The sequence below is a fragment of the Xenopus laevis genome, chromosome 7S (genome assembly GCF_017654675.1).
Source record: "Xenopus laevis strain J_2021 chromosome 7S, Xenopus_laevis_v10.1, whole genome shotgun sequence".
NCBI lineage: Eukaryota > Metazoa > Chordata > Amphibia > Anura > Pipidae > Xenopus > Xenopus laevis.
The window spans coordinates 55,372,026-55,386,075 of NC_054384.1; the positions used below are offsets into that span (position 1 = coordinate 55,372,026).

General features: G+C 41.5%; 1 protein-coding gene across 1 annotated transcript in view; it reads right to left on the minus strand.

The window, feature by feature from the left end:
• jam3.S (junctional adhesion molecule 3 S homeolog) overlaps nt 1-14,050 on the minus strand; it is a 44,614-nt gene that overhangs the window by 11,032 nt on the left and 19,532 nt on the right. Inside the window, exon 2 of the mRNA XM_018227682.2 lies at nt 1,122-1,187. Coding sequence (XP_018083171.1) covers nt 1,122-1,187 — 66 coding nt within the window. The remainder of the gene's footprint in view (nt 1-1,121; nt 1,188-14,050) is intronic.

The following is a 14,050-nucleotide window of genomic DNA, read 5'->3' on the forward strand; positions in this document are numbered from 1 at the left end:
TCAGTGGGATATGGGTTTTTACTATTGAGTGCTGTTCTTAGATCTACCAGGCAGATGTTATCTTGTGTTATGGAGCTGCTATCATTGTTCTTTTGTTTGGCTGCTGGGGGGAAAAGGTGAGGGGGGTGATCACTCTAACTTGCAGTACAGCAGCAGTGATTGAAGTTTATCAGAGCACAAGTCACATGACTTGAGGCAGCTGGGAAATTGACAATATGTCTAGCCCCATGTCAGACTTCAAAATTGAATATAAAAAAAAAATCTGTTTGCTCTTTTGAGAAATGGATTTCAGTGCAGAATTCTGCTGGAGCAGCACTATTAACTGATAAATTTTGAAAAAAAATGTTTTTCCCATGACAGTATCCCTTTAAGATAATAAATATCCTTCAACCATAAACACATAATACCTGGATTCCACGTTTATGAATATTATTTGAAGGTTAAGTAAACCTTTAAAATAAGTGCATGTAAAATTGATGAGAGTGCTATTCTAAGAAATGTACATTCATTTTTTTTTTTTATTATTCCAAGATATTATGGGATACATGTGCTGATAATACAAATGAATTTTGTCCCAACAGCGCCACCTGTATTAGTCAAAGAAGTTATAAGGAGAAAGAAAGAAGCTGCTCTGATGTTCTTCTGCTCACGAAAACAATTAACAACCTTTCTCAAATCTTTCCTAAGTAGAAGAACATCAGAGCAGCTTCTTTCTTTCTCCTGACAACTTCCTTAACTACTTGGTCAGAAACTGACCAGCAGGTGGGGCTGTTGGAGCAGCAAATCCAAGTTCCTAGCTGAACTGAATCCTTAAAATCGGCCAAATCCAGGATTTGGTTCAGGATTTTTTCGCCTTTTTCAGCAAGATTTGAATTCAGCTAAATCCAAGTTCCTGACCATCCAACTGAATCCTTAAAATCTTGTGACTTTTTTTTTTCTCTGACCCTTTCTGGCTCTAATTTGCATATGCGAATTAGGGTTTGAATTCGGCCTAACCCTAAACAGTGGATTTGCCGCATCCCTAATTTATTCTGATCATGATATTAACGTCATAATATCTGTATGCTTGATTAGAACACACTTTATATGATATGACTCAATTATTAACACTTGTCACTTACTCTGATGTTCCTGCACCACAGGATTTTGGTTGTTGGTGCTCAGTTCTACAGCTAGAATACAGCAACCTGCAAAGACGAAAAAAAAAAAAAAGATAACATTGAATGCTTGGCTGCCCTTATTCATTTTCATTTACAGTGAGACAAATTGCTTTACACCCACCCAGCCCCTAGGTGTCACTCTTTACACAGAATTACAGCATTGTCCAGCCTTGGAATTAGAGCAGCTCCACAGCAACATTCAAGCTTCCTGCAGCCATTAGAACTATATATTATACAATATATTCAGTCCCAGACATATTTGAAGGTAGCCTTATCATTTAAGAATTTATATATCAATTACCATTTCTTTAGCAAATTCTGCTTACTACTTTCTCTGTCTTGGTAATATCCTTTAATAGTTTTTTTAATCAAAAGGATGTGGCATATTGGAAAAACATTTATTGGTCCCCATAAGAAGAAGGTGCAAAGTGTATCAGGTCTTTTTATTTTTCCTAAACTTAAGATGGTGCATGTATGGGGAAGAAAGAATGTTATATTTAGCCTTGTGATCCCTCAGGAAAGATTATGCTTATTAAGCAAGGATTTTCTTTAAATGGAAACAGATTGTTAATAGTCTGGTTACAGGCCAAAGCAGTATTAAAATGCTTGACTTTGAGGTGTGTGTGCAAAATGTAATGTTGTGTTTTACAGACACATTTTCAAGAGTTCTTTTATACAGGAGGACAAGAACATTCAATATGTAACAATCCCATCTATTACAGCCTGGGCTATGTTAAAAATCTGTACTTTTTTAATTAAAAGGGCTGCAACGTCAAAAAATAAAATATTAATATTAGGTCCCCAGCTAACAAGAAACATATATTTAACTTTAGTTACCAAATCTGCACAGTTTTCATAAGAACCACAATCTTGTGCACTTCAGTTTCAGTGGACTTCCTAAAATCGCACAGACCTTAGACGGCTGGTGGCTGCTCTTCTTCCCTGCCCTTTTGAATTCCCTGCCCTTTGGAATTTGAAGGAGCGCTGATCATGTTGAAGAAAAGCAGCCACAGGCCATCTAAGATCTGTGCAGGCTGCAGTCTGTGCAAATGGAGCTACGGCATAAATTAAAGTGCAGAAGATTGTGGTTTTTTTTTACTTTACAGCCCCTTTAAGCTATGTGCCCATACAGTACATACAAGTATGGGATCTACTGTATTATTCTGGGTTTTGAATCTCCATAGCTTAAGTTCCTTAAGAAACCCTTAGACCTTAAAGGGGCAAGTCAACCACAAAATAAAAAGTTGCCTAATAAATGAAAACATAATTCTAAGCAACTTTCCAATATATTTTAATTACACGTTCTCAGTGCTTTTAAAGCTATTTGTAAAAATGTTTGCTGTTGAAAGCAGCATTTGCTTAATTCTTGGTTATTACTTTTTTTTTTAACAGGTGTTCTTTTTATTGAATTTTCAAAAAACGGGGGGGGGGAATACAGAAAGGAAGGGAAGGGGGAACAGATACAAGAAAGCAGAAAATAAAATAATAATACAGCAGCAGTCATGACATCACAATCCGTCAAAGTACAGCAATATAAGGACCACACAGTTATGGCAAAGTTAACATATGTGTCTCCATCCAGACACCCCATATCCTACCAAATTTGTCGGGTTGCCCTCTAGCCTCGTAGGTCAACTTTATTAGAGGCAGCATCTTATTAACATAAGCAAACCAGATCGCTTTCTTGGGTGGAGCAGGGGCCATCCAATGCAGTACAAGTACCTTTTTAGCATAAAATAGCAATGTCCTCACCAGAACCCTGGTATTACTGGCCGGTATCATATCGTCTAACAGACCCAGGAGGCAAATTTCCGGTGATTTCAGAGGGGGTAACTGCAGCGTATCAACAATATAGTCTACCACCTTAGCCCAGTATCTAGCTATTATAGGGCACGTCCAGATCATATGCCAGAGAGAGCCATCACTATCCCCACACCTTTTACACAATGGAAGGGGTATTTTCCCCATTCGATGAAGTCTATTCGGGGTCAAGTAAATCCTCATTAAAAATTTGTACTGAATAAGTCTGTCCCTGGTGCTTATTAGGAATTGGTAGAGCCTATCCGTTACTTCCTCCCAGTGCTCTTCAGTTAAACTGGGGATATCAGCCTGCCACTGACTGAAAAGGGAGCGGAAAGGGGGGGACCTGGAGGATTGCAGACAGGCATAAAGCCTGGAAACCATTTTAACTGGGTCCTCCTTCCTCAGTTGGACCAAAAGGGAAGGATCCCCCAAGACCAACTCCCCAGACCCGAATTGTGCCCTAAACATATGCCTCAGCTGTAAATAACGGTACATAGGGAGGTCTGGAACGCCCATCTGATCCCTCAACGGAACCATATCCATGAATCTCCCATTACACACAATATCCCCCAGGTATTTGACATTATGCTGGGCCCAGAACCACATGGCCTCTGATGGAAGGAAGTGCTGGAGGTGTGAATTCCTCCAGAGAGGCAGCCGTGGAGACAGGATAGGGGATGGCATTTTGAGTGTTCTCAGAGCAACTAACCAAGCCGCACGGGGGGCTACCATGCAAGGGGGCAGTGCAGGCGAGTCCCTTGGTTTCCTGAGGATGCAATTACGAAGGGCTTCTAGGGATCCCACTAGACGGGCCTGTAGAGGTACATTAGGATTACTCAAATCCTGCGTTAACCACCAGTTAATATAACTAAGCTGACTAGCAATATAATAGTCATGAAAACTAGGGAGATTCAATCCTCCATTCATTGACGTGGCCATCAACTTGAGTGACGAGATTCTAGGAGCTTTGTTACACCAGAGAAAGGGGGTAATCAGAGCCTGTATGGCCTTACAGGTTTGCTTGGGTATAACCGTTGGGGAGTTATGAAATAGATATAAGTACTTGGGTAGATAGACCATTTTCACAATATTGATCCTGCCCCAGAGTGTTAAAGGAAGATTACCCCAAGCCTGTAACACCGTGGCTAGCTGATGATTAATGGGAGAAATGTTCAAGGGCACAAATTGTTCTGGATCCAGATGAATGGTGATCCCCAAATATTTAAATGAATCAACCCACTTGAGGCGGGAGTCAGCCGCTAGCTGGGGGTCTAAACCCGGGTCCAGTGGAAAGATCACAGACTTAGTCCAATTGATACGGAGGCCGGCATAGATTGTAAATCGGGCAAAGATGTTTAACACTTCCGTTAGAGAGGGACCAGGGTCTGCCAAATAAATTAATACATCGTCCGCATATAGTGAGATTCTTTCCTCTATGCGGCCATACTTAAGACCAATGAGATTAGTGGAAATGCGAAATTGAGTGGCCAGTGGCTCTATCGCCAAAGCAAACAGGAGGGGCGACAGGGGGCAGCCCTGTCGCGTCCCCCTGCCCAGAGGAAAGGACGGAGTGACAAAGCCATTCACTAAGACCTGAGCCGTGGGACGACTGTAAAGCAACTTGATCCACTTAATAAATTGTTTACCAAAACCAAAGGACTCCAACACAGCCCACAAGTATGGCCATTCAATAGAATCAAATGCCTTTTCGGAATCTAAAGAAACTACCACTCTGGAGCCCAGGTTGTCATGAGGGACCTGCAAATTGTAATAGAGCCGTCTTAAATTAACATCTGTGGACCTCTTGGGCATAAAACCGGTCTGGTCAGGCTCAATTAACTGAGTAATAACCTGTTGCAATCTGACCGCCAGCACCTTCGCCAGGATTTTGGCATCTACATTTATTAGAGAAATGGGACGGTATGAACCGCATTGCTCCGGATCTTTCCCTTCCTTATGGATCAAAACAATAAGCGCATTAGCAAAGGAGGGTGGGAGTTTACTGGCTTGGTTGGCCTGATTCAGAATTTCACAGAGTGTGGCCGGTGTTTTCTCCCCCAAGGTACGGTACCACTCCAAGGGTAGCCCATCTGGACCCGGGGCCTTGGCTGGAGTCATAGAGGCTATAGCTTCGCGGATTTCACCTGGTGTAATAGGACTGTCAAGTAACGCTACATGTGAAGGGTGTAAAGTAGGCAGGGGAATATCCAATAAAAATTCTGTTAGCTGGGCCTCAGTATAAGACACCCGGGAACAATATAGATTGGCAAAGTACTCAGCAAATACGTCTGCTACTTCACGTGGATCTGTTATCGGATGCCCGGTAGCAGACATTACCCTGTGAATGATTGTTTGTGGATTAGTAACTCTGGATAGATAGGCTAACAGTTTGCCCGACTTGTCACCTTGCTCAAACCCCCTCTGGGAAGCATATAGTAGCTTTTTCTGGGTAACAGCTGTCATTTTACATTGCAGTCTGGTGTGGGCCTGCATCAAGCCCTCATGTAGGTCAGGGGAGGGGGCCGCAACATACGCTAATTCCGCCGCCTCCAACTCCCAAGATGCCTGCTGAACCTCCCGTTTGGCCTCAGTCCTCACTCTACTAATGGATTGAATCAGGGCACCCCTCGAGACCGCCTTAAACGCATCCCATAGCATAGAAGGGGAGGCTGAGCCCTGGTTTTCATCCCAATAAGTTTCTGCCGTCTCGCAAACTTTCTCCGCCACCTCTTTGTGCGTGAGCCACAAGGGGCTGAGCCTCCACCTCCTATCCCCGGACCCTGCATAAGGTTGTATAGTGACAATTAAGGGAGAATGGTCGGAAAGGGACCTAGCACCATACTGAATGTGCCCAATTTTGTTAGCCATCTCAGAAGACATCAGGGCCATATCTATTCTCGAAAGAGTTTGGTGCGAGGCGGAGTGACAGGAGAAAACTTTAGTCCCAGGATGCCTGGCCCTCCAGACGTCCTGAAGCCCCATTGAGTCCGACCAGGCCTTCAATTTAGTTGGTTTAGTATCAGCTGAATTAAGCCTATCCAACACAGGGGTCATGCCGCTATTGAAATCACCCACCCAGCACTGAGGGACCAATGGAAGAGCCGCCACCCTCCGCATTACCGTATCCAGAAGTTCCGTTGTGAAGGGAGGGGGTACATATAGATTGATCAATATAAATTCAAAGGAGTAGATAGTACAGTGCATGACAAGATATCTACCATAGTGGTCCACATGAATGTGATGAAGCAAAAAATGAAGGCCCTTCCTGACTAAAATGGAGACCCCTCTCGCATGAGTGGAAAAGGTAGCGTGGTACGCCTGAGCGACCCACGCCCTTTTCAGCGATAGGACTTTTTGGCCCGTTAAGTGGGTTTCCTGGAGGCATACAATCGCCGGGGACCATTGCTTCAATGCATTGAATAGGAGTGCCCTCTTAATTTTATCATTAAGGCCTCTGATATTCCATGAAACCAAAGTAACCTTAGCCATAGTCAAATAGAAGTATGCTACTGTATGTCAAGACCTCGCTGCTGCACGAGTAAGTAAGAGGGTGGGGGCGAAAGGGGGAAAAACCTGGGGAAGACCCACAACACCCTAGCCCGCCCTGCCCACCCTGGAAACTGGGGTGGGCCTCGACCCCTAACAAAACCTCAATAGCCAGCGCCAGGGACATGGCGACTATAGCATAAACACTATGTAGTTAAACAAAATACTCAACATAAGCACGGGCCCCCAGTCCTCCGGGTTTTGGTGAGTGTCCCCACAGAAAAACAGATGGTACCAATGAGAGACTGTCCAGTAAAGACATGAGTGGTGGTCAGTACATAGGAACACTGCTTGGCACACCACGGGAGGAGGGTATATACTCACGAACCCAAGGCCACAAGTCCGCATCTGAAGAGTGGACAGAAGCCCCCAAGGGTAGGTACACCCCAAGGGGTGAGCAGGATGCAGGAGGGCCTTATCGCCGTTCCAGCCAGTCCATGGCCTCCTGTGGCGTCACAAAAAATCTGGTGTTGTTGCCGTCCACCACTCGCAGCTTGGCTGGGAAAATCGTAGAATAGAGAATGCCTTTATCCCTGAGCCTCTTCCGGACCTCTGCATATTTGGCTCTTTGCCGCTGGACTTCCATAGTATAATCCGGATAGATCATAATCTTGGCATCTCCGACGTGGAGGTCCTCTTTAGTGCGCATCAGCCGCAAGATGGCGTCGCGATCCCTGTAATTAAGGATCTTGGCAATCATGGTGCGCGGGGGAGCCCCCGGGGGCGGTTGCCGCGATGGAATACGATGGGCCCGCTCAACCAGGAACATCTGAGATAGTTGAGCAGCCCCCAGGTGGTCCCTGAGGAGGTTTTCCAGGTACAGTTCAGGAGTGGCTCCCTCCTGTTACTCGGGTATGCCGACAACGCGTATATTATTGCGTCGCTGCCTCCCCTCGAGGTCGTCGGCCCGCGTCTTACATAGCTGCAGCTGGTTCTGGAGATCTGCAATTGCGCGTGGGACCTCTCTGGTAACGTCCTCTAGGTCCGAAATCCGGCGCTCTGACTCCGCTGTGCGCTCCCTCAAATTTTGGAGATCTTGGCGGAGCAGCGCCAAGTCAATCTTCACCTCCTCCACCCTAGTATCAATCTTTACCTCCACTGCTGTCCGAGTATCCCGAATCGCCTGCAGGACCTCCTGGAGTGTCGGTTCTGGTCGCTCAGGAGGCTCAGGTCCGGCCGGATCAGGAGGGGGTGGAGGTGGCGGGTCAGTCCTACACAAGCGGGCGCCATCTTGGTTCTGATGCCGCACATATTTATCCAGCTTGCTGGTCGTTGCTTCGGCTGACTTCTTAACGCCTCCCATCTAGTGGCATCAGGGGGCACTCGGGCACCCACAGGGAAAATTTTGTAGCCCGTGGGGGCACAGGATCAGCTGTGACGGAGCAACTGCACCGGAGCTCTGAGCAGACGCGTCTCTCTACATCGGCAGTTAGGCCACGCCCCCTGGTTATTACTTTTTAAACAATGTTGCAAATGTCCTGGTTCCCCAGCAAAGTCAGGTCTGTTAATCAGCTGCCTTGTCTTACATTGTATCAACAATCTGAGTCATCAGGACAGAGAATAGAAAGGAACAAACACTGCTTGCAATTGCAATACAAATAACAACCATAGAAAATTTGTAATGCACGTATATTGCAAAGTTGCTTAGAATATTTTATTTTGGGTTGACTTGCCCTTTAAATAAACCCAATAGAATTGTTTTTTTCCCGCCAATATGGATTCATGCAGGACAGCTGGGATTTATTACAAAGTACTGTTTTATTATACCAAATAGAAGTCCTTTTTTCAAAATTAGAATTACTTGTTTAAAATGGACTGTATGGGAGATGGCGTTCCCGTAATTCAGAGCTTTCTGAATAATGGGTTTCTGGATAAGGCATTCCATACCTATACTTAAACACTTTTACACTACCCAATGTTCTCCTAGATCGAACTCTTTTTATCAGGTCTTTGGTGTTATTACCAAATATCTGGGGCTATATGACCTGTTTACTATTGGTCTGAGTTGGTAAATGAACAAACAAAACAAGCAAAAAATAGACACTGACCAACAAGAGAAGTTTCACTGTTGTGAAAATCAATAAAACCAATATATTTTGGAGGTAACTCAGTCTAACTTATGTTTCCTATGTGAGCCTAAACTCCTACCCACAGAAGTAATGTTGTAAAGAATTCAGTCAGACATATATGAGAAACCACATGGTGTGTGCTAGGAATGAATATGGCAGTTCCTATCCCATGCTTGTGACTGCTTTGTACATATAGGTATATCCTGATAGAAATCAACAAATTGTATCTATTTTGTTGTAAAAGCATACACAGTGTTTTAACTATGAAAGGATGAGTGTCAAAATGATCAAATGTGTTTTTTTTTGTTTTTATTATTATTATTATTATTATTAACTTTTACTAATTATACAGTCAAGCCTCTCAGCTAGCATTTTGTTTTTGTTTTGTCTCAGCAGTGGTGCTTCTGTGTTTGTTTTAGTCTTTGTTTATATTTATTCATGTGCCAGATTGGGTAATTATGGGGAGAGTTTTGCACTACTTACAAGCTGTTAATTAGGAGGGGTGTATAATGGCTGTATAATGGCTGTAATGCACAAGATTATGAACCCAAAATTGCACAAGCTCAAAGTTTATTGTATTTATGGAGCTGTATTAAAGAGACTTGTTGTAGTTAAAAAAAAAGAAAATACATTTCTATTTTCAGTTTTATACTGATTACATGTGGTATATATACAAATCTGTATTAACACATGTAGATCATCTTGTTTTTTGGCTAGCAGCACATGGAGTTAGAGATCACCTTTTCATAAAAACACTTCTAAAAATCCTATAGGAAAGAACAGAAAGTAGGCGAGTTCTCCGTGGTAATTTTTAATCTCACATTCTGATAAATGTGTCCCTAAGTATAAAGGCATAGCGCATGGTCTGTATAGAACATTCCTTCTCAATATTTGCATGGATAATAGAGGACTATGTAAAGCTGTTGGCAAAAGCTACGGTTATTAACTATTTTAAACCAATGAACAACACCCATAGTAGTCATAATTAAAAGAGATGTTCCCTTTGTCGGCTTGAAATGTACATGAACTACAAATTATCAAGGATTGTAAAATAATCAGCAAATGTAATTGCAATTATAATAAGTAATTGTCAGTTTCTGCACTGCAGGTTCTTAAAACAATGTAGTCGTCACATTTCCGGCCAATACCCCATTTCCAACAATGTTTTCTCACAGGTCTCTTACTTTTCAGCAGTCAGAAACAGCAGTGCAAATAAGAACATTGGAAAGTTAGAGACCTGTGAGAAAACATTGTTGGAAATGGGGTATTGGCCGGAAATGTGACGACTACATTGTTTTAAGAACCCGCAGTGCAGAAACTGACAATTACTTCTTATAATTGCAATTACATTTGCTGATTATTTTACAATCCTTGATAATTTGTAGTTCATGTACGGCATTCAATAGCAATTGCATTGTATTTGCAGTTTTACTATAAGGAAGGTATAAAGGTATAAAACATCCAGAAGAAACAGACTCCCTACTGAACTGACTTTTTGACAACAGACATGTCTTCCTTGACCTATTTGCAGTTTAAAGGGTTACGCATTAGTGCAAAGGCCAGTGAGCTTTACTTGAATTTAACTGGTTCACATGGAGACTAAAGGCTTGATCTGTGGGAAGAAGACGAGTGGAGTGGATTAATCCAAGTAAAGAAAATCCTTCCTGTGTATAAGTCATTTATAAGTTGAGTTTGCTGATCCAAGATTTACAAGGTCTGCTAAGAGAATTAAATGTGATATTTTGTCATTTACTTATTGAGTCCCTGCATATTAGAACTGCTGTATTTATTCTCCATATTCCCTTTCAGCTCTGTCTTGAATATACAGAGGGACAAAACATGTAGTTCCTAAAGCACATTGATTTTAAGATTATCTGCATGCAAGTTTGGCATACGCCTCTGAGGAGAATAATGACAGATTTGTTGATTGCTGGGATGCAGTCAGCTGTTTGGTTCAGTATTTAATTTATGCTTCTGTTATTCTCCATCTGTCAGTTCTCTCATCTCATCACAGAACTTGCAGGGCATTGTGGGAACTGGAAGTCTTGGTTGGTGGAGAGCTTACTACTGATACACTGGGAAAATGATTGCAATCAAATGTTTGCTTTTAATTGTCCTTCTTACAACTAGCTGAAACATAAGCTAATCACCGATTGGTTGTTTTTGTTGTTTACTGCCCAAGTGCAACTAAGACCAGTGTTAAATGACCCCCTGTACAGTGTTTAAAGGATATGAATTGTGGGAAAAACCAATAGTAAGACACAAGTGCATCATACTCTTGATAGCAATAACATAAAAAAAACTGATAAAAGTTTGAATATCACGTGGCATGAAAATGAATTGGCCCACTACATTTAAAAAGTTGAGCAGTCCTGCATTAGATATGAATTTGTATTCATTCAGACGAACACTTTTTTTTTTTAACAAAAGCCCCAATTTATTTGGTTTAATCTGAATATAGGTGCATATTGGCTAGAAGGTGCACCAACTATGATTTGGCTGAATAAGAAATGGAATCAGAACCATAACATGCACATTTGTGATAACTTCAATGTCTGTGAACAAAGAATATTCACATTCAGCTGTCCAGAGCTCTAAAGTCACACAACTTTAAGTTCTGCCATATCAAATATCTTCAAAAAGTGCAGGGAATCGGCGGAACCCCTCTAAAATGAATTCTAGATTTGGTCGCTAATATTGCCCCTTTAAAACTAGTGAGTGTAGCATAACTGCACATGGCTCTGTATTCATGAGCTAAGTAGGCCCATTTAATGGCTCCCACTGGAGACTAGGGTTGCCACCTCAACCCTTTAATACCAGTAAGATATTGAATTTATATCTCGCATGGCTAGTCAGCAAGTAATTTTGATGCATGGCTGCACATAAATCAGTTCAGTCTGCAGCATGCATCTAAATCATCATCATCATCATTTATTCAACAAGATACGCAGTGCTTTCAACTGCTAATTAGCCATTCAGGATGTGGATTCAATACGTGGCCGGTATTAAAGGGTGAGGTGGCAACCCTACTGGAGACAGATAAAAAGTTTAAATTATTAATTTAATTATTGGAAATCTAGTATCACTGCTGCATCAATCCAGTAATTACTGCACAAATAAAATACAGAAACAGACCATACACCTTCCCCTTTAAATTGTGAGCACTAATGAACTGGGCCCTCTTTTGAATATAGTCAGTTTGGTGTCCACACCCTTTTATTGTACAGTGATTAAAAATATGCTTGTTAATACATTATAAAAATCCCCCTAATTTGTACAAAAACCATGTTACGTTTAAGTACAGTATGAGGTTTACCTGAATGAATCCTGGCAACAAGTTTAACAGAAAAGATTGGGTCTGGTTGGTTATGTTAAACACTGGGACTAAGGCATGACAGCTCTAAAGGCAGTACATTCAGTGTGGGACTAATAAATGCTTAAAAGTATCTCATAACTTCTTGAGCCTTTCACAGCCTGACTGTAAGCAGGCAGAAGGAAACGTGGCCATTGTTGGAGCAGTGGGGGCAGGGAAGAGAGGAATTCCATTTTTACTGAAGTCTTCATCCCAGCTGTCCTTTCTAAACACGGAAGTGTCACACAAGGAGACAGAACCCCTCATCTGCTCTAGCAATGGACTCCATCGACCATTTTAAAATGTATATTTGGAGATTTACACTGTAAGGGAGAGTGAGTTTAACAGACCAAAAAAAAAAAAAAAAAAAGACAGAGGAAATACTCAGGCTGTAAATTGGCAGAATTTAGATCTCAAAGGCCAAGGCTTTGATGAATTGCCAGATCCAAATTTAGGGTTATCCTTGAATTGGGAGGGGGCTAGGCACAGTATAAGCTGCTCTATATATCTCCCCATATCTTCATATTCAGAACATTTAAATGCATTAAAGGAAAACTATACCCCCATGAACAATGTAGGTCTCTATAAAAATAAAACAGCTCATATTTAAAACCCTGCTTCATGTGAATAAACCATTTTCTTAATATACTTTTTAAGTAGTATGTGCCATTGGGTAATCATTTTAAAAAATAATTGCCCCTCCCCTGGGATCCACAGGATTTACAATGCACACAAACAAACCAAACATCCCATACAGGTTAGGTCACATGAGCCAATAAACAGACAGAGTTCTGTTTTTTTTGCTTCCACGCTTCTTCCTGTTACAGTTAGAGCTGCAGTATTTCTGGTCAGGTGATCTCTGAGGCAGCACACAGACCATCACAAAATGGTGGTTCAAGGCAAGAGATGTAAAAGGGCAATATTTACTTAATATATACCGGTTTGGTAAGATTCTTTAATATGCCACTTAATTTGATATAAACTGTAGTAGTCATTTTGGGGGTATAGTTTTCCTTTAAAGGGGTTGTTTGAGTTACACGTTTGTTTGAGTCTACCTTTGAGTTAACTTTAAGTATGATGTAGAGAGTGATATTCTGGGACAATTTGCAGTCGGTTTTCATTTTTTATTATTTGTGTTTTTTGAGTTATTTCACTTTTTTTATTCAGCAGCTCTTCAGTTCAGTTTTCGCACAGACTAGAAACAAAAAATAAGAAAAGTTATACAATCAGTGTCTCTCTACTTATAGTAGAAGTAGAAGTGAAGCCATTGCAGCCGCAAGACATATTTCATAAACATATACTGACTAATTGCTGGCACAAGCACATTGCTGATATGAGTGTATAACACACAACAAGGTGAGGGGACTGTACAGGCGAAGATTTTCTGCCAGGATTAGGAGGCACCTAGTGAAACCATGACATACATCAGTCTAAGACTGCTACCACCAAGTAATAGAAGCTGTAGCAGCAGTGTTTCTAGAGCATACCTCCCAACTGTCCTTTTTTTTGCAGGACAGTACTGATTTTGACAGCTCAACCCACAGTGCCAGGTTTGTTACCGATATGTTTTTCGCGGGGACACTACCGATTTGGACAGCTCAACTCACAGTCCTGGGTTTGTTACTGAAATGACCTGATTTTCTCTTTGATCTCCTGCACGGAACAGCCAGAAAAGGATACAACATTTCTAACTTAATTGTCTTTTGGCAGAGAGTACAGAATAGATACTTTATATATTTATATATATATATATATATATATATATATATATATATATATATATATATATATATATATATACATATATAAATATATATATATATATATATACATATATATATTCCTGTAGAAAGCGGACGCACACTGAGATTTATCAAAATAAAACTTTGTTTTATTGGATCGACGTTTCGGTCCACACAAGGACCTTTATCAAGATAAATACAAAGTGCAAGTGTAGACAATTTTATAGACTCACCCACCAGTGAACCTTCACCAGAACACGCGCACATCCCCACACTGGGAAAGAGATCATGATTAGACACCGCATTTCTTGCACATCCACACATGTCATCTATATCATAACATGTCCATGTGGTTTGACATATGTTGGGAAAACGCAG